Source organism: Triplophysa dalaica, chromosome 18 (assembly GCF_015846415.1).
Source record: "Triplophysa dalaica isolate WHDGS20190420 chromosome 18, ASM1584641v1, whole genome shotgun sequence".
Taxonomy (NCBI): Eukaryota; Metazoa; Chordata; class Actinopteri; order Cypriniformes; family Nemacheilidae; genus Triplophysa; species Triplophysa dalaica.
Window position 1 is genome coordinate 10,532,182 of NC_079559.1, and position 19,694 is coordinate 10,551,875.

Genomic DNA, 19,694 nt, shown 5'->3' on the forward strand with positions numbered 1-19,694 from the left:
CACGGATAGGGCCATAAATAGTTGTTTTAAGTAAAAGGAAGGTAATAATTTAAACTTGAATCAATATTTAATATCCCTCTATTTCTTTATTGATTTATTGCGAACGCAGTCGTGTAATAAGTATTATAAATCACAAAATGCAGGATAGTTCAAGACCCACCTTTATGAGTTTATTTTGTGATAATGACGGCATTATCTTTATGTCTGTTTACCTCCGTTCCTTCTCCATCAGATATTCTGCACAAGTTATCTCTGTGCCCTGCTGGAGACTCTGAACTTGGAAGTACACCAGGCATCCTGTTTCAATGGCCGAACTCGCAAATGGCACTCGAAGATTGCTTCGAAATACCATCTGCGGCCCAGACACTTGTTCTGCATATTATCTCTTTTGTGTTTTTACTTGGAGCTCTCTAACTGTCCATCATGTATTACTCATATCCAGCCTCAGCCAACTCTTTTTATCTAACCTGCAGCCGATGTGTGGTATTGTGTGTGTGCCTGTTCTGAATCCATAACTTATTAATCCTCAAAGCTTGAAAGGAAGTTTCAGAAAGCACATAGAGCCGCTCGAACGTGGACTGCGTGTCTAGTGATGTAATCCACGTATACGGTAAAAGAGTGGTAACCCAGCATTTCATACACCCGTGGCGACCGGAATGGGAAGATGAAAGCTCTGTGTTTACTCAGGTGGGGAAGCTTTCTGCAGAGAAGCAGAGAGACTCTGACGCTTTGATCCTATTTGTGTGTTTATATTGATGTGTACAATTGCGTCTGCCGTAATGCTTTACAAAGTGAAAAAACATTGTGCTGAAAGAGAGTATCTGTACTGTGTTGCTTGGCAATATTGACCTATTTGTTAACTGGAAGAGGAGCACCTGGGATGATACTGACACTGTTCCAGAGAATGCAGGCTGTGTGAGATCTGCAGGCCATGGAATGAGATTTGTTCTGGCGTTAGCCTTTAATTAGCAGAACACTCTCTCTTAGCTGTTGGGCCTTTTATGCTTTTGCCAAAACTCTTTATTTTGTTTTATTTATGAACACGAGCAAACATAAAGTACTGGTGTCCGACATGCCGTTTGTTAGCCCAACCAGCATTGTTTGATATATACTGTAATGTATTGTGTCTAGACTGATGCATCGTAGCTCTGCGTATAGTTCGTCCGCTCCATGATAAACACCCCGGGGAGTTTACGAGCCTGTGATGGTGAGAGAGCATTTGAAGTGTGGCTCGGTTCATAATTAAGTGCTGCTCTGTGCCGTTACACGCGGGATAAGATTGAGATAAGTGAGCTGGACAGATGCCAGGATGTAGTCGGGTGGTCAGAACACCCACATCACTCTGTCTACTGGTTCTCATTCAGAGTAATTAAGATATCATCTAGGGCTTGTACGTCATGACAAATATTCAATCAATTGCTATTTTTTCTTCGATCTTGTATTCACAGTTAATTTCACAATTTGTGATACCAAAATAGCGTGAAACATAAATTACATATATGTTTTAAACCACTGCACTAATCATTGTTGTGGCTTATAGACTTAGGTTTGTAATGTTTTATTACTATATACAGTAAATATTTGCCTTAAAGTGATAGTTCACCAGAAAATTGTAACATTTATTTTCATTTACTCACTCTTATATCTACCCAAACCTCTTTTTTCTTCAGAAGAGAAAAGAAGATATTTTGAGGAATATTTAGAACCAATTAATATTTTGCCCAATTTCCATATTATTTGATTGGCGGAAACTATTAAGATCTTTCTTAAAATATGTTCTTTTGTATTTCACGGAAAAAGCCATTTGGCATTTCCCATTACGGTTATCTTAAGACTATTATGATCCAAATCAAATTCGCATTTGGAAGATTCAAAACCGGTTAATGGTTATGTCATCATTCTATGGCCAGGGGGAGGAGCCACTGAATATATCACGCCATAACTCCCAGTTTAGTGGAAATTGTCAATGGATTGAACAGAGCCGCACATTTCAAGGCACTTCAGAAGATACTTGAGCTCCTCTGATTCATTGTTGTTGCATTTACAGTATGTGTATAGCAGACGTCAGTCTGTGATAGGTTACAATGCTCAATCACTTCCAAATTTATGTGAGTACAACTTTTGCAACAGGAGGAAATATTGACATTTTTACTTCTGGCAGGAAGTCCAGGTGACGTTTGCAAGGCAGAAAAGAGAAGACCTGTATCGTAGTGACAGTGGGATTATGTGAAGATGAGAAGAAGAGCGAGGGCGGTGAGCGAGTTGCTGAAAGTCAGCCAAATAAGAGGCTGGATTAGGTTTAACACCAAAACGATTTAAGACGTGATAATGTGGATAATAGAGAAAACACATGAGGCCGGTTGTTACAATGGCCCTCCATCTGGACTTTCTTTTGAAGAAGCGTCAGGTGCAGTGAGAGTGTGTGGGTGCTGCTGTGGCGTTAGAACATTCACCAGCAGGAAATAGTTAAAGCTCTAAAACACAGTGGGAGTGTGCGAACATTAGAAATACTGCTCTGTCAGGTGGTGCATAGAGGCACGAGGATATAAATCTTACTGTTGTTCGAAATTAAGCTCAAGAAGTCCAATCACATTTTCTGTCAACGTCAGAAACCCCAAAAGATTGAAAGGTTTTTGTCACAAGACAGTATGCTTAGACAATTTCTTGAAATGCTGTTAAAATGAGTCTGTTTATAATGTTGTGTGGTTATAAAGGAGTTTTGCAATAATTGTAAGTGGTTGGGTCGCTGAAATATTCTTATTCCATCTGAGCAAGAAGTCATCACACGAATGCCGCTCATTTTGTGTTATTTGCAGAACAGAATGCTCCGCTATAATTTAAATGACCTTCCACAGAGAATAAACTAGAACATGCGCCAAACTTAGTCAGCATTATTACGCCGATAGTCAAAAGTCTGGTTTTCGAGACTACGTCTGAATTCCAGAGCAAAATTACAGCACTGAATAATATTATTAGTGACGAAAATTACAACGCATGAAAACCTAGTGAGAAAGACGAGGTGATAAACATTCATGGACTGCCACTGGTTCCTGTGACTAAAAATATACACTATGATTACCCGCAATCCTTTGCATGTGATTTTGATGTTTGTACCTTGTACCTCCATCAGACTTACAGTAGGTGGTACGCCATTTAAAGGAACAGTTTACCCAAAATGTTAAATTCTGTCTTCATTTACTTACTCTCAAGTTGTTCCAAATCTGTACACATTTCTTTGTACCGATGATCACGGAGAAAGATGTTCGGAAGAATGCTTGTAACCAAACAGTTCTTGGCATCATTGACTAGCATAGTAGGAAAAATTGCTTCATAAATATATTTGTTCTGTTGAACCAAAAATAAGATATTTTAAAGAATGTAAAAAAGCAAAAAGTTCACAGGCACTTTTGACTACCATTGTCATTTTTCTAGTCAATGATGGCCAAGAACTGTTTAGTTCAAGTATGCTTTCAAATATCTTAATGTGTTCATCAGAACAAAGAAATTGATGCATATTCGAACACAACTCGTGCGTGAGTAAACAATGACAGATTTTATATTTTTGGGTGACCCTTTCATTTCAATATGATTATTAAATTTTTCTCATTCTCAAATACTTTGTCGTTACCTTTCTGTCCGCTGAGGAAAGGAGGCCACCTTCTCTCTCCTTCCTGTCTTTTTAAAGCTTCTCTCAAAATATCCTGTATAAACATGACCATGATAACTTTGTCAAGGTAAAATCTGTGATCTTGCGCCCTGACAGAAGGTCTGAGTCCCTGTGGACAGGTCCGACTGGAGACTGCCCGCAGGGTGTTCTCCACCATTAACAGAAGGTGAGAGCTGGTCCAGCCTATTCGTATCCCTTCAGGCCGTTCTAATAGAACGCGCAAGCAATACCTCACTGGGGACAGATGGCCGTGAGAAGCAGGAATGTTGCGCCACAATAAAGAAGTTCATAAATAATTATATAAACGGTGACATTCAGTGATAATGGGAATCAGAAACGCACGTTTATTTTTATCATAGTCGCTCTTCAGCCGTGCCTGTGATTTGTGTGATGTCAGGATGAACAGTCACATTCCTCAGCACGGGCTGCCCAGGAAACAAATTAGATTTTTGCACAACTCTCCTTTGGAATATTTATGAGATCTCGGTTTTGCGCGCAGCCCACAGCAGTGGAAAATATGACGCAGCCTCTTATTTGTGTGCTGATTTGAGGATCTGGTGGATCGGTTTATAAGTTGAGTTTGGCTGTTTTATTCGTCGAGGAAGGACATTGTGATGCTGCACTACGGGCCTTGCCCGCCCTACATAGACTTCAGAATTCAATGAATATATTAATTTACTTCCCTAGCAGGGTTCAAAATGTCTTCATCTGGATTTCACAGGTAATAATTGATGGACCCCTATCGCTTTAGTGTATTTTTAATAACGTTCGAGCCATTTTGCTGTTTTCTTTGCTTTAATATTTATTTGAGCTCGTCTCTTTCCATCCACACCACATAGTCATCCACCCACGGCCTTCACTAGCATCTCACGTCTTACTTCCAAGCCTTTCCATCACCCTGTCAGACTCAAAGCCTGTTTCTTCACCAAACACGTTACCAGGCTTCGCTCATTAATGTTTTATTAACCTGTAAAACAATCTAAATAACAGGATGAGCAAACGTAGGAATTAAACATTTATTTCTCGGTCTCCCTCTTCATTTTCTAATATATATTTAAATGCGATTTGCTCTCTGTAGCATGTTATTAGGTCTGTGAAAATTGGTCAATTGCATTTGGCTTTGTTAAGCGTAGATTAGTGCAGTCGGACTCTTCTTAAAAGCACTTTGTCATTTGGCGTTATCATAATTTAATTAAAAAAAACAATACCTTTTTAGTTTGGCAGATACCTTATCGCGAAATAGCGCAGGTTGTTGCAAATTGCATGGACCTGTTTTAGTTGACCTGTTGCACCTGACATTTTGTTTAGTGTTTAAATGAAATGTAGTGGGAAATGCAACAAGAGACGGAATTAAATCCAATACAGCATTTTGCTCCCTGCCTTCACAGTCAAGTTTTATCCAAACAACGTTTTCATCTTCTGTTTATACATACATAAGTTCTAATGCACGTCATCTTCAAATTGCCACAAGCCATTGTTTTTTGTTATCACGTAGACCTTTTTGATTTTCTCTCTATTTCACAGTTTTTTTTTCTTTTCTGTCATTTGTACACACCATGTTCATCTGTCTCTGTGTTGTTTTGTTCCCCCCTCTCCCCTTTTCTTCCCATGGGTGCAGTAAACAGAAGCAGCCCGCGCAGGCAGCACGACGCAGGTAGGGTATCTCTCTCTCTCTCCCTCTGAGTCAAGCAGCTCTGTCTCTAATCAAAGGAAGGCTGCTTTTCTTCACCAATCCTCACCTTGTCTCATTACGGGAAACCGCAGAGCTTTTAAATTGCATCAACAAATAATCAAACGCAAATGTCTTAATTGCCGTGGAGCCGTATATGAAATTACGTTGATTGTTGCGTGCTAATCTTATCAGCTCTGTCCTAATCGTCTCTGCTGGGGATCTTTTGATTGCTCGCTTTACTCAAATCCACACACGGCCCAATCTTTCGCAGCGCATTCGAAAAAGTTTTTCGGAAAGCTCCTGTTGGTACTATGAGGCAGGCTCTCTCTCTTTATAGATGCTCCCGATAAATTCAAATCAGAAGGTGCGTTGTTAGCACGACGTCGAGGACTGCGGTAAAACAGGACAGATTGAAAAACATCAAATGTGAAGGGGATGCCAGAAAGTCATTTAAAACCCGAATTTGTGGGGGACACGGGTGAAATCGAGGAAGACTCGCATATACATATTTATGGCGAGCCTCCGACGCTCTTTCTGAAAAAATGTCAATAAGCTGCGAATCACACCTATATATATTTCTGCTATATCTGCAGCTTGTGGTGGGTGCGGGAAAAAGCCAGACCTTAATGCTTGCTCTATTTGCTTTTCATTTTAGTAATGTGTGGTTTTAGCTTTTAACGGTGGTCGGAGATAATGTGAACGTTCTGTTGTGGGGATCGAATTATTGAGCTAATGGCATATTGTGCTCTGTGATGTGCGGCACAATATGTATTTCGGGGAGGCGTGAAGTGGCACTGGATGGAAAGTTGTGTTGAATCATTGAGTCTGAATGATGTTTGCGAGGAAAATGGCCAGATTTTTCAGGCAAGCAGATTTTGAAAGCGATTTGTCGTCATGTTTTTGCTTCTTTCCCAAAGGAGATAACATATTTATGAATACGCTCTGTAGAGCAGTTTGTCCATTTACGGCTACTGTAGAACCAACATGGCGAATTCAATGTAAGGTGCGATGTATTATGAATTTATCGGGAGAAATGGTGCATTCGAAAAGGCAAAGTTATGTATATTGTATTGCATTTCTGTCATTAGATCCTCCAAAAAAAAATACACATTGGACATTTAACAAATATATAAATACAGTATATATTTTTCATTATTATGACAGATTGTTCAGTACATTTGATATGTTGTGTTAACTTATTTTACACTCATGAACTACCACATTTTGGTGTTTTTGATCATATCCCACCAAGCGTGTCAAAAGTGAGCTGGGCCTCTTATAATGGAAAATAGGTAGACGGCAGAACTGTGCAGAGGTATGCAGGGACAACTGTTCCATAAATTCAGGAAGTTGCCCGTGAGTCCTGCTCGCTGGCAGTCTTTTATGGAGAGATGCCAAAAGCTGGCCTCTATTGATCCACGGCCTGTACCCTCCTCCACAGGTAGAACGCCAAACCTCAGGAATTAGTGCTGCTTAAAGTACTTTACGATCTCCAGACTTTTACGATACTCCCGCTGTCAAAGCTCAAGGGCACATGTAATGGAATTACGTTTATGATATCAGAAACTTGGCATTTGGTATTAAATATTGGGTTTGTGTAGTGTACTAAGAAAAGAAAGAAGATGAGCAATCATCTCGCAGCAATGTTGTACAGATTTCCACAGATTTGCCCGCTAAAGATGACTGACGGGGTTTGTCAACCCAAGCGATAGCGTGACAAATATAACTGTGGCATTGAGGTAATAGCTGACTTAGAGGGAGACAAGTGACTCGCAGTCATGCATTTACTTACCTGCCACATAGGTATGCCTAGCATCTCCTGTCTATAAATGTCGAACACTGAGGTTAAAAGTATTGTATTTTGAAGCAGTTTCTATAGATTTTAATCTGATACTAATGGCGTCAATTTTCTACTATCCTTCATTAAAATTGTTATGACTCTATTGATAATTTTCTCACAAGTGGACTCTTACTACCAATAGTTTAGACACACTTGACTGGCTTTATTCTTCTCATTAAGTTTTAATACTTTTTAATGACTTTATTACTGTTTTTCATGTTTCAAGATAATAACATTTGAATGACTCTGTTTCCAGACTTTTGTTCTGTTCACAATCTATGCAATTTTGCATACACGGCATGTATAGACCACTTCACAATACATAAACACTGGTTTAGAAGCACTTCTGGTAAATCTTACATATATAATTAAAGCTTAAAGATTTTTGTTTAACGTTTTGATTTGGTTATAAATGTTCTGTTGGTTGTATTTTGTTCAAGCGTTTATGTTGTGTTAAAGAACTGAAACAGGAAGTTCTTCTGGACCAGTGCTGGCTCAGCATTGCTTACGTTTTGAGAAGTTGCCTGTATAAACATTTTTTTTACTGTCCATTCCATTTAATATCAATCAAACTGCAGTTTAAAACATGATACCATAATAAAATGGTGATTTTTGAAAATTGAATCTGTTTTTGCAAATAAACTAAATTATTCACTGATAATTCAGCTTGCCCATCAACGTCTTATCCTCAAACTTGTAGTGGCCGAATGCTATCGGAAAATAAAGTGAATGTTAGTATTAAATTAAAGCTTACAGTAGCAAGTGACAGATGTGTTTTCATTCTGCACCTCTGAGGAAATGGTCTATTGGCAGGAATGTTTCCTTAAGCAACTTTTAGTAGAAGAGTCGAAGTTCTGTTCTGCTGTAGTTAGTATTTTTTTTTATACAAAGTGGTTTTTGGTTTTTATAAAGTGATTCCTTTAAAAGGGGAAATGGAAGCCCACGCATAAATCACTTAACGAGATGAGCCGAAAAGTAGTTGATTTTATGTGGGTTGTTTTAAATAAATCCATAACAATACGGTAAAATGGGCAGTGTGTCGTGAGTTTTTCATCCTTTTTTTTTGTTATGGAGTCCACATACATACAGTATCGGGGTGGGAATCGGCAGGGACCTGGCGATACGATGTCATTATATTATATTGATGTGTGAATTGTGATAGAGATACCCTCTTGGTTAGTTTTTTTTTTTTTTAAGTGTGATGTAACTCAGTCTTTCACTCATTTTCATCAGGCTTGGATATTCCATAATAAATATTACTTCGTAGTGGATTTTCTTGAGCCGTACAGAAAAAATGAACTGTACATTTTACTTATACCATTGTTTCAAAAGACTTGCTCTGAATGCCACTCTCCTCTATCATTATGTTTTTGTATTTTTTTACATATTTTTACATACGTATTAGAAATATCAGTACAGTAACATAATGTATTGATGTTCTCCCCACCCCTAATACATATTATATCACGTCTCACTTTTTTGAGTGAAGGGTAAACTGGTGAAAAATGAGTTTAACTTTACGTAACTCCTCAAGTATGGAAATTCCTCATTGATGATCCCTGAAATTGCTTGTGCGATGGCATGCGTGTGCGTCAGGAACAAAAGAGTTATAGCTCGTCGAGTTATTAGTCTCTATCCTTATGCAATCCTCATGCAAAACTTTACTGCTGATTATTCATAAATTCAGCGTTTTTTGTGTGCCGTTTTATCATTATTTTTAAATTGCCAGGATCACTTTGCAAGTCCCGTGTGTGCCGCATTTATTTATTGGTGAGGTTATGGTCTAAATCACACAGCCATTTTGCTGTTATTGTGTCTCCCTTTATGTATAACGTCCTATTTACACCATCTGAAAACAAAAACGAGCCCTTACATCCTCTCTCTCTATCTCTCGTGCAGTCCTTCAAATCTCACCCTGGTGTATTGTCATCCAGATATGTAGCGCACATCTTTGAGTTTTAAATAAACGGCCGCGTTGGTTACCTGTCTCCATATGGATCCTATTAAAACCTCACGCAGCCATCTGTAGCTTAACCACGCTGTGATATCTCAAAACCACTTTCCTCAGCTCTGCTCCAGTCTGCCAGTCAAGCCTTGATCCTCTCTCAGTTTAGATTGTACGCAGAGAGGCGCGGCCCATCTGTATCGCACCACTTTCGTGTCCCATATGCATTTTCATCAGTCTGGGAAGGTTAGCTTGAGGAATTTAAGTAAACTGTACATTTACATGTTGGATTTAAAGGATTATGGGGGCTGTGCCCGGCTCCCACCTCCAACCGCTATCCAGTCTTGCCATATATAGAACATGACCTGCTGCTCACTCCATACTGCTCTTAAAGCTTGCCAGTATCTTACAAGGCCAGTCATGTATGAAATACTGCTGATACGGCCACGCAGTGCATCACAGTTTTATTTATTTATTCATGTTTTTAGACACACTTATGTGAAGGGGTGGTGCAAAACACAACAGTGGGCTCCCTGATGGTTGTATCTGACAATTGCTTATTTAATTTGTTTGTGTGCCTGTGAGTTTAATAAATGTACTCTTTTAATGTGGTGGATTTACATGAACCTAATTTTAAAAAGGATTCTGAATTGTTGGGTTTGCTTCTCAATGATGTTCTCTGGTTTGTTGGTTTTCTTTAAAAGATTGTGATGCACTCCAAGAAATGCTGGGTTATTCTCAATCCAGCGTTGGGTCAAAAATAAATGAACCCAACCGGTGGGTTAGAAATTAATTTATTGTTGTGTCAAATTTAAAGATTTTCTGGGTTAAAGGGACAGTTCACCCAAAAATGGAAATTCTGTCAGATCTCATCACCCATTTACTGCCATAGTAGGGAAACATACTATGGGACTCAATGGGGGATGAATTCTGTTTGATCACTGACATTCTTTTCAAGTACAGAACAAACTTTTTTTACATGTTTGGAACAATCTGAGGGTGAGTGAACTATCCCTTTAATTTAACCCAATGGCTTTGTTTGACCTTTTTGACCCAATGCTGAGTTGAAAATAACCCATTTTTTGATTGTGCTTCTGGCTGGTTATCATAATCCAGTTAGACTGGTAGGTGATGTAATTCCTAGAAACATGTTGAGTAAAATACATACATTTCTCCGTATTTGCTCTATAACATGAAAATGTTGAGAAAACTGATCAGATTTTTTGTCGTTCCCTTTTAAATTCAATTAGCGATTGCTATTTATAGCTTGGGAAATCAAGAATCCATTAGTTTGAATCTTAAATGTAGAACAGAGTTGTTGTGCGGTACTTATGTACCGATTAACTGACAGTACTTTCATGCTGGGTTTTTTTGAGTGTCATAATTGAAATCCACCGCAATCGGCACATTCATCAAAAGGTTGATTTTAGGTTTGAGAATAGGCTGGATTTAGAAATTAATTAGCGCTGTGTTATTCCACAGACTGCAGTGAGACGAGAGCAGAGGAATAGCTGGGCGGCAGAATCTCATATGCATCAGAGAGATGAGAGGCTGGGGCAGTGCAAGACTCAAAAAAGAGTAGATCTGTGTCCGAGTTGTGTTTCTGAGAGGAATCTACTTTAACTGACCTGTCTAAGGCATTGCAGTGTGCTTTTTCTGTAGGTGCCTGCAGCCCTCAGAGCACTGGAGGCTAAAAAAAAAATTTGCAGCTGTGGATACCACCTTGAGCAGTTTCTGGTTGTTTTTCCGTGGCCTAGTTACATACGAGTTGGGTTTGTAGTAGAGGTTGTGACTTTTACTGTAAATGTATTTAAATGAATCTATAGATGATGGTCCGGAAAAACATAGAGGCCAGCCATAAGGATTTCATTTTATTTTCGCTAGCAATGATATTATGTTCCTTCTACATTTTCTTAAAGGAAAATGACCCATTGGATGACATTTTTTCTGTGTTTAAGTGCTATAATCGGGTCCCTGGTGCATCTAACAACCCAGTAAACGTGAAAACTAGATCCCAGTAACTTTGTTTTGGTAAGTCCTTTGCTGCAAGCATGTGAGAAACCGAAGCGTCAGATTTCGCTCCTGATGTGACTAGATTTAGGCTCTTATTATAATATTACCGCCCCTTAATCTACACAATTCCACCCACGGCCCTGCCGCCATTGCTGTTTTCACAAGCGACAGCGATGTACATGATGCAATGGCTAAAGTTCGTGGACAACATGCAATGTAGTCGCTGCATGAGTCCTAACCTCGGAAGTGCTAGGAGTGGATTTATTTTATTTTTAGTGGAAATCCCTCAGAAACCATAAGTAAAAACCTGCTTGTTTGCGCAAATCACTTCAAGCCGGAGTACTTTATCAACTTGGGACAGTACAAGGAGGATTAGCTTCAAAGTTGTTCCTCGAGAGGGATCGAGACCAAATGAATGAGACAAAGCTGTGGGTGTAAGTAATATTTATTCACAGTATAAATTGATGTATATGTACTGTATATATAGGAGGATAACGTTAGCATACTATAGCGAAGGTCAGTCACGGGCAAAATAGAATATTCAAATCCAGTGTCAACTCACATAATTATGTTATTTGGCAAATGTGCACTTGGAGTTGAGCTGTATGTATGTTAATACATTATGTGCGTTAATATGTTCAACTCCGCCAAGCTGTTTGTTTTGCAAATGAACGGGTGAACACTGCGGTTAGTTTCATTTTAAATGTCTCAAATCATTCGTCCTTAGGCTGAAAAATCTGTCACAGCATACTAGTTATGCTCTTACGTTGTGTGTGTAACGTTATAACTTGTCAACGAATTCCGCTGAGATCTGCAGGGACGCATTCCATGGGTTTTAGTTTTATGTTTAAAACAAAACTAACCGCAGAGGAGTTCAGGAAACATAATTTAGCTTAACCATTTCCGTGGCAGTACTACACGTGTATTGTGTTGACACGCCAGACGGAAGGGGGTTGGGGTGCACTGTAGCTCATTATCATTAAAGAGACATGCACCAAAACGGGTTGCTGTGAGCAAAGCTTTTTTTGTCGAGGCCAAAAGGGTTTTGTTTACACAGCCAGTGAGTGTTTTTAAGGAAAATATGTTCCAGACATTTCAGGAAGACCCTAATAAATCATATCAAATTGTTGGAAGTGCTCATTTAATGAGTCCCAGAAAAAATCTTAAATGATTGAAATTAGCTGCAAATGATAGATGCAACGAATCAGAGCCATTGAGAGAGTCGCGTCAACTCCGTTGACTCCAATGGAACAGTTTTTTCACAGCAATGGCGGTTCATGGAGGCTCTTAATGGGTCCCGGAAGTTACTAGTAACGCATGGAGCTGCAGCTAATCAGACCAACTGAGGTAAACTTTTAACCCATTTAAAGACCTAAGTCATTTAATGAAAAAAAAAATGAAAGACACTTATCTAAACATTTAAAGAGAAAACATAACTTCCTGGAATTATCTGAAGGTTACTCGAATCATGTGACACGCGGAAATTAGGAACTTCCGTTGGCGCTACTCTCTTTCTCAATGGCTCTCGAGCGAATGAAAGATGCTTTAACAGGACAAGTACAATGCAGTTCTCAATTGGCCTATTCTTATTGTGAAATCAAATGTAGTTCACCTAAAATAAAAAGTCTGTCATCGTTAATTCACCTGTATGAATATTATTTAGCAAACACAAAATGAACAAAATGTCTCTGGGAACCAATTTTAGCAACATTTTTCAAAATATCATCTATTGTGTTCTGAGAATGAAAGAATGTCATACAGGTTTGAAATGACATGAGATGTGATCTATTATTTTAAGGATTCATATTGAAAAGTTATGTTATTGACAAAATTCCTTATTAATTTTTTTATAAATATACAATTATGTTTTGCTGCTGTCCTTCAGCAACCTCGTATCTCCATATTTTGTGATAGTCACTGGGTTTTGCAAGTATCCCACCGAATAAAACTATTCAAAAGTGCTTGTCAACGTATTTAATCATTTAAAAAGTACAATGTTTTTTCCATTTCCTGAAAAACTGTGAATTTGGACATACAGTACGAGGTTTCAGAAGGACACAGACAATATTACTTATATGATTGTATACATTATAGAAAGTATTTCAAATATCTAAACTATCTAATATTGTGTCAAAGAGCAATTGTGCCAAAAGTTGCATTGATTGGAAATTAAATTAGATTCATTTGGCTCACATTGGGAAAGATCCTATCCAAATCTCCACGACATCTGTTTTTATCTAAAATTAGAGCTTTTCTGTAAGCAAGAGTTATAGCGTAGCCAAGAAGTCACACCGTAAAGTAATTTAAAAAGCAATTCAAGTATTTTGGGCTCAAATCAAAATAAAGCACAAACTTCATCTCGGAGACATCACAGCAGTTATGTCCGATGCTTGATAAAAACAGATTAAATGTGTCTGTAGAATGTAGGTGAAAGATCAGATTCACAATTGTCATTTAAAGCTGCGCGTGTTCCCGAAAGATTACCCTGAGCGAAAGTATACAAGACGACAAATAGATTAGATCTGTACCGTCCTAGAGCATGTTAAATCACCTCACGCATAAAGTCATTTTTCAACGCTCATTAAAACATAAATGTTTGTGTTTCCACACACTCCCGTTCTCCAACTCTTCATGGTTTATTTTCATCCAGGCTGTATTAGATATACCTTTCCTCTAATTATGTTTTAAGTGGAAAAAAGTCAAGGCTATGAAGACTTGGCTTATTAAGTTCACATTACTGTCGCATGAAGAAAGCAAATGAACATGTGTGAGGTTTTATTGCTTCAGTATTTTACTCTGTGTCCTCAAGCACATCATTAGGACAATATATCACAGCATAGCGTTGTTTGTTGATGGGGGTGGACCTGCTTAGAGAAGCTGATGATGTTATTTACTCCAGAATTGTACTAGTGCTCAATGGCGGAGGGTTTTCACCATATAGAACAAGCGGCGGTGATATGAGGAAAGGGCAAAATGAAGACACACATCAACATCTGATACGAACATCCTCCTTTATTTGATCAACTTTGTGAATTCCCATTACGACAAACAAAGCTGCCAGGAGTTTTCAGAAAAATGTTGTGTAGTGAAGGGCGTCTGTGTGGTGTCATTCTTTAGTTAGATGTGGCTCCCCGTCTGTGATCATCCCCTACTCAGCATTGCTAATTGATGCAGCATCTTGCTGACTGTTACCTGTGTGTGTGTGTGTGTGTGTGTGTGCACTAGCATGTGTCCATCCTGGCCCTGTGCCCAGGGATGAGACTGCATATCCATCACTACTCTGCAGTTTGAGGCCAGGCCCAGCTGAGGGACCGAATCTGCACCTCCCCTCCCTCCTAACCAGTGGACAGATTCAGGACACCTCGGGCTCATTAGTCATAGCAAAGTAGGGCAGGTGCATCGCAAGCTCTCGGCTCCTTCTTCCAGACTACCACAGTCTCAGCGTGAAGTGTGACTCACTTATACGCCACGAGGACAACTTCAGCGCCTTCCCGGGTCTTTCCCGCTCCGTGCTGAACGCGATGGGACCCCAGCAGATAAACGTTGGGGGTCCTTCTGCTAGGGGATGTGAATATTTTTTATCTCTTAGAATGTGAGGGCCACAGCCCTCTGCATTTCATATAACAATTTAGCGCAGCATTAATGAAAAGAGCCGAAACATGAATATTAATGAACAATTTCTTTGCAGGCTGCACATGCGGAACTGCCCCGAGGTGCACAGTCGTAACGTTTTGCCGGCGAATACGGAAAAGTAATATGCAGATCAAGAAAATGTGATAGGAATAAATTCTCTTTGTTTTGGTTTGTGTGGAGCGTCTGCAATGAGGCAGGCCACCCATACATTTTAATATAAAGAGCACTGGAGAGCAAGCGCAGTCTTGCGAACGCCAGGCAATTAATATATCAAACACGATATGGACGGTTATTTAAGTACGGCTTACTTCACTGAGCCTTTACAAAAAAAAATTGTTTTACTTTCCAAAATCTTGCTCGTCTCTGTTGCTGGAAAATTGAGCGGTGAAAATTATTTAGTAGATCGTGACTCAAATTATTTTTTTTCAATCTTGAGGTCCCTAAAAATGTAACTCCTTCTTGAGAATTGACTTGGACTTGTATCCAATTAACTCTGGGCGTAGAATCCAAATTAGAAATGGGTGAATGCAGTCTCAGGGTCTACGGGGAGAAATATTTTCTCGGAATATCACAACACTGAGATAAAAGGTTCTCTCGTGTCCTGTCTGTCGTTTTTTTCCCACTGTTAATATGAGAGGTGATTTGTTACTTCATTATAAACGGCACTGTGAAACACAGGACAACAGCTGGTTTATGAGGTTTTAACAACATTGATTGGTTATCGAGTTAACCACACAGCAACTAGAGTGAACAGCCTCCTTTTAAATTGCTAGTCCTTATGAAGATGTTTAAAGAAATAAAACATGGTAGAAATGCTGATTTATTTTATAATGTTATAGGAACATTTGGAAGTGCATATACTGTATGGGTTGTAGTTTAGTTTGAGGTAAAGCAAATTCTGGTTATTGTAGTTAGTCATAAAACTATGGAGAAATGTATTATATATAATGACTAAAACTTAATGGACTAAATGGGTAATAAATAATCTATTCATTTAAAAAAAAAGAAAAAAAAAAGAATATTTTGGATTTTTTTGAATATTATGATCTAATGAACAAGCCCAGAGAAAATGTTTATTTCTTAGATGTTTGTCTTAAGATACTATGTTATTTATTCCTCTGGAAATTTTATCTCAATATTTTTATTGAATATCTTGATATCCGAAGACATAGCAGATTCAAGACACATTTTCATTTAAAACACAATTTTAAAACAAATTTACTGTATACTTGTCATCATTTACTCACCCTATATTACTTTCTTTCTTCCGGAGAACACAAAACATATTTTTAGGAATATTGTTAACCGGCACCCGTTCACTTGCATTGGTTTTGTGTCCATACAACTTTCTTCAAAATATCTTATTTTGTGTTCTGCGGAAGAAAGTCATACAGGTTTGGAATGACATGAGGGTAAGTAAATGGTGACTCAATTTAAATTTTTGGGTGAACTTGTCAAAATACATTAACATTAAAATACATATAATTGCATACATTTTCTTTTATCTTTCCATTTTCAACCACTTTTTTTACTTTCATTATATATATTTTTTTCTTTGCCATGATAAGTAGTTCTCATCCTCCTTTCCTGTAGGAATGGCAGAATAAAAGTAAATGAAGTGTTGAATTATGGTTTACATCTTTCATGCCGCTTGATTATCTAATGGCTCGGCAACTGAAGCGCTTTTTGTCTTAATTTCCCTGTATATCTAACTTTTATGGGAAAGTGTGTTATTTTACTTGATGTACTTTGTCTTATGTCAGCCTGATACTCAGAGAGCATTGTGAGTGAGCCATTAGTTGGTCGATTTAAAAGGTGTAAACATTGTAAACATCGCTCTCTTAGTCTAAACATCCCAATAACCATGACACAGTAATATTGGCTGCAGTACATAAATTATTTACATTGTTGACAAAGGTCCACATTGTAAACCTGTATTTCACATATCATCGTTGTCAACCCGAAACCCTGTATGTCCAATGTCGCTCTTTTTCAGGAAATAAAATAAAAAACACTGTACTGGTCAATTTATTAAATACTGTGTCAAGTTGACAGGCACTTTTTAATATTTTTATTGCTAAAAGCCCAGTGACAAACGTAAAAGGGTGACTAATAATAATGATTTATGGCAAAAAATACATAAAATATGGAGATTCAATGTTTCCGAAGGACAGCAGCGATATCTTTCTGTGATTTGGTGACTTTGGTTATGAGCATAGTTACAGTATTCTGGTTACATAAACTACAATTTAAACGCAGTATTAGGAATCATGTGAACATAACCATTGGCTCAAGCAGTCATGTGAGTGGCAGTACTACGGAAAATGATGGTGTTGGCTGGGTGTAGGTGTAGGTGTAAAAGGACCAGTGTCCAGCTTCCTCTTTTCTTTTCTCTCTCTTATCCTCTCTGTGTGTCAGTGAATACAATAGCGGTAATTAATAAGGGCCGTGTTTTGAATTAGACTGACGTGTCTGAGGAGCGGGCGGCAGAGGCCCGGACTGTAGAACCCTCAAGGTGAGTTAGATTTGAGACAGGCGTCCACAGGGCCAGCGTTCTCTTCACTCACCCGAGAGCGAGTGACGTTTGACAGCTCCGCTCAGGAGAGCCAGTGAAGGACAGAGTGATCTCTTTCTTTTGCTTTTGTTACCTCTAGGAGACGGTCTGCTCTTTTGCTCTCTTATCTTCTTCATTCCTCTGCTCTCCATGTGGTCCTCTTAGCAACCAACAATTTCCAGTCACTCCGTTTTATGTTGACCATAGTTTATAAAAGAGTAATCAGTTGTTGGACATTGAGAATCATTACATGCTTTATTGTCACATTAAACTATCTTGCGTGCCAACAGGCTTTGTTTAACTTACTTTTTTTTCTTTTCACAATGACAATAAAGCACCATCTAGGCTTTAGCATGCAGTACGAACACTCAAACCTGTTTAAATGAGTGCCAAAATATATGCATGCTGATTTTGCATTTGTCATGAAACAGGCCCGAGACTACAGAAAGAAATTTGTAAACTTGGAAATGTGAAATATTTTTCTGCCAGCATGTTCCCCCCGGTTGGAGCTCGCAAGGAAGTCGAATTTCCTTCATTTCAAGATATCCCCGAGACGAGTAAACAATATCAGAGAGGCTGAGTTGAGGGTGTATTTTAAAGATGCATTTTCGTCCAGTCAGAGTAGGCTGGTGGCCTTAAGGCCTTTAGAAAAGAGAGGGGATGAATGTGCGTTTCTGACGCAGGTGTAGGATGTACTGGTGTGAGAAATGAGGTGCTGTGAAGAAGGCAAGCCCTCCAGCATTCTGTGTACCGCTGAAAAGAGACGAGGGCCTAGAGGAAACTTAGTGGGTCTTTCGAAGCTGGACTTTTCACACTGACGATTTTGTGTATGAGAGAAACACATTCACATTTTATTTGATCTCGAATTCCGGAAGAAACAATGGTAACAGAGATGGTACAGGCTAATGCAGCTGAGAAAATTTATCTTTGTTCATGCAATGTTTAATAATTCAAATCATAATTGCTTTATTAAAAAAGATTATATCAGATTTTCGAGAACTTCCTTAAAGAAAGATGTTATGTTGTGAAATGATTTCAATTAAGCAGTATAAAATGTGCTTTTTTTCTGCCAAAGAAATGTGTATTTTAGGGCCAAATTTTTTGCCAGAAGTGAGCTACATTTGGGGGTGTCCTCATTCATAAAAACACAAAAAATGTAATAATTTGTTTTTCAAAATTGTAAAAAATGTCAAAAGTTTGGTGTTGGGTTAGACTGTGAGTTAGGTTATATTGTTTATAAAACTAAAACCTGATTTAACATTTTTGTATCAGTTTTGTTTTCTGTTTTATTTATTTTATTTTTATTTGTTTTATTAATATTGTGAGTTTTATATTTTTCGTTTTTATTTTTATTTAATTGAGCAATTTTGTTATGTGTTTTTGTAGATATATTATTAATTTATTTTTTAATATTATTGAAAATAAATTTATTTTAGTTTTCATTTTTATTTAGTTTTAGTTAAATATTATAAACCTATAGGTACTACAATTTAAAAGATTTATCTTTAGTTTTGGTTAACTATAATAACATTAATAAAAACGATAGAAGTCTATGAAATAGAACACTTCTGTTTACTTCGGCGGTTCTTAACTCTGGCCCATGAGATCCAGTTTTCCAACTCCGATATAAAACACCTGAACAAACTAATCAGCGTCTTTAGGAATAGACGTGTTCAACCTAATGCGGCGCTGCGCAAATCTATAAGCGTATGACATTTAAGTACCGCGATAGCGATTCAAGTGCATATTTCACCGTACGCATTATAATCGTTTTTGTGGTACTTTATGCGATATGCCACACAATCTGGACAGGCCCACAATAAGCTGACATTTAGAGAACCGGAAGTAACTTTTGGATAATACATGAGTCATGCTATTCATGTGTGTATTGCTTTAATCTTGTTAATCATGCGTGTTGCTTTAGTTCACCTTTTAATTGTTTGCTCGGCTCTGGTGCAGATGTTGACATTCGCATGGATTTAAGCCGTTGGTCTGGTAGGGCTTCCATGTCTCATTGCACGTGACTCATTTGGCTTGAGGATGCGTGTCCTCATCTACTTTCACACCTGACATAAAAGTCTAGGACCTGGCTGCGCAAAACAGGTCATCACATCGATTTTCGCTCAAGCCCTCAGCCAGGCTCGGCATTAGCAGCCACGAGTGGATGACAGCTCACCTCTCCGCAGAGTGACACCAGAGCAAATGGATGCCAGCGGACGAGATACGCAAAACAACACAGCCTGAGGGCTCTCAGACCTTTGGCTTCGTGAATCATGTTCTACCTCCGTGCCGTCACGGCCCAGATGGAGCGAAAATTATGCATCATGCCAGGTTGCTTATGGGATGCTCAGCTCAGAGAACCATGTTATT

The 19,694-nt window shown here is 38.4% G+C and overlaps 1 protein-coding gene across 3 annotated transcripts in view; it reads left to right on the plus strand.

The window, feature by feature from the left end:
• ccser1 (coiled-coil serine-rich protein 1) overlaps positions 1–19,694 on the plus strand; it is a 74,239-nt gene that overhangs the window by 45,287 nt on the left and 9,258 nt on the right. Inside the window, exon 10 of one of the 3 annotated variants that reach the window (XM_056772944.1) lies at positions 5,286–5,321. The exons of the other annotated variants lie outside the window; for them this stretch is intronic. Coding sequence (XP_056628922.1) covers positions 5,286–5,288 — 3 coding nt within the window. The 3' untranslated portion in view covers positions 5,289–5,321. The remainder of the gene's footprint in view (positions 1–5,285; positions 5,322–19,694) is intronic. 3 annotated transcript variants of the gene reach the window in all.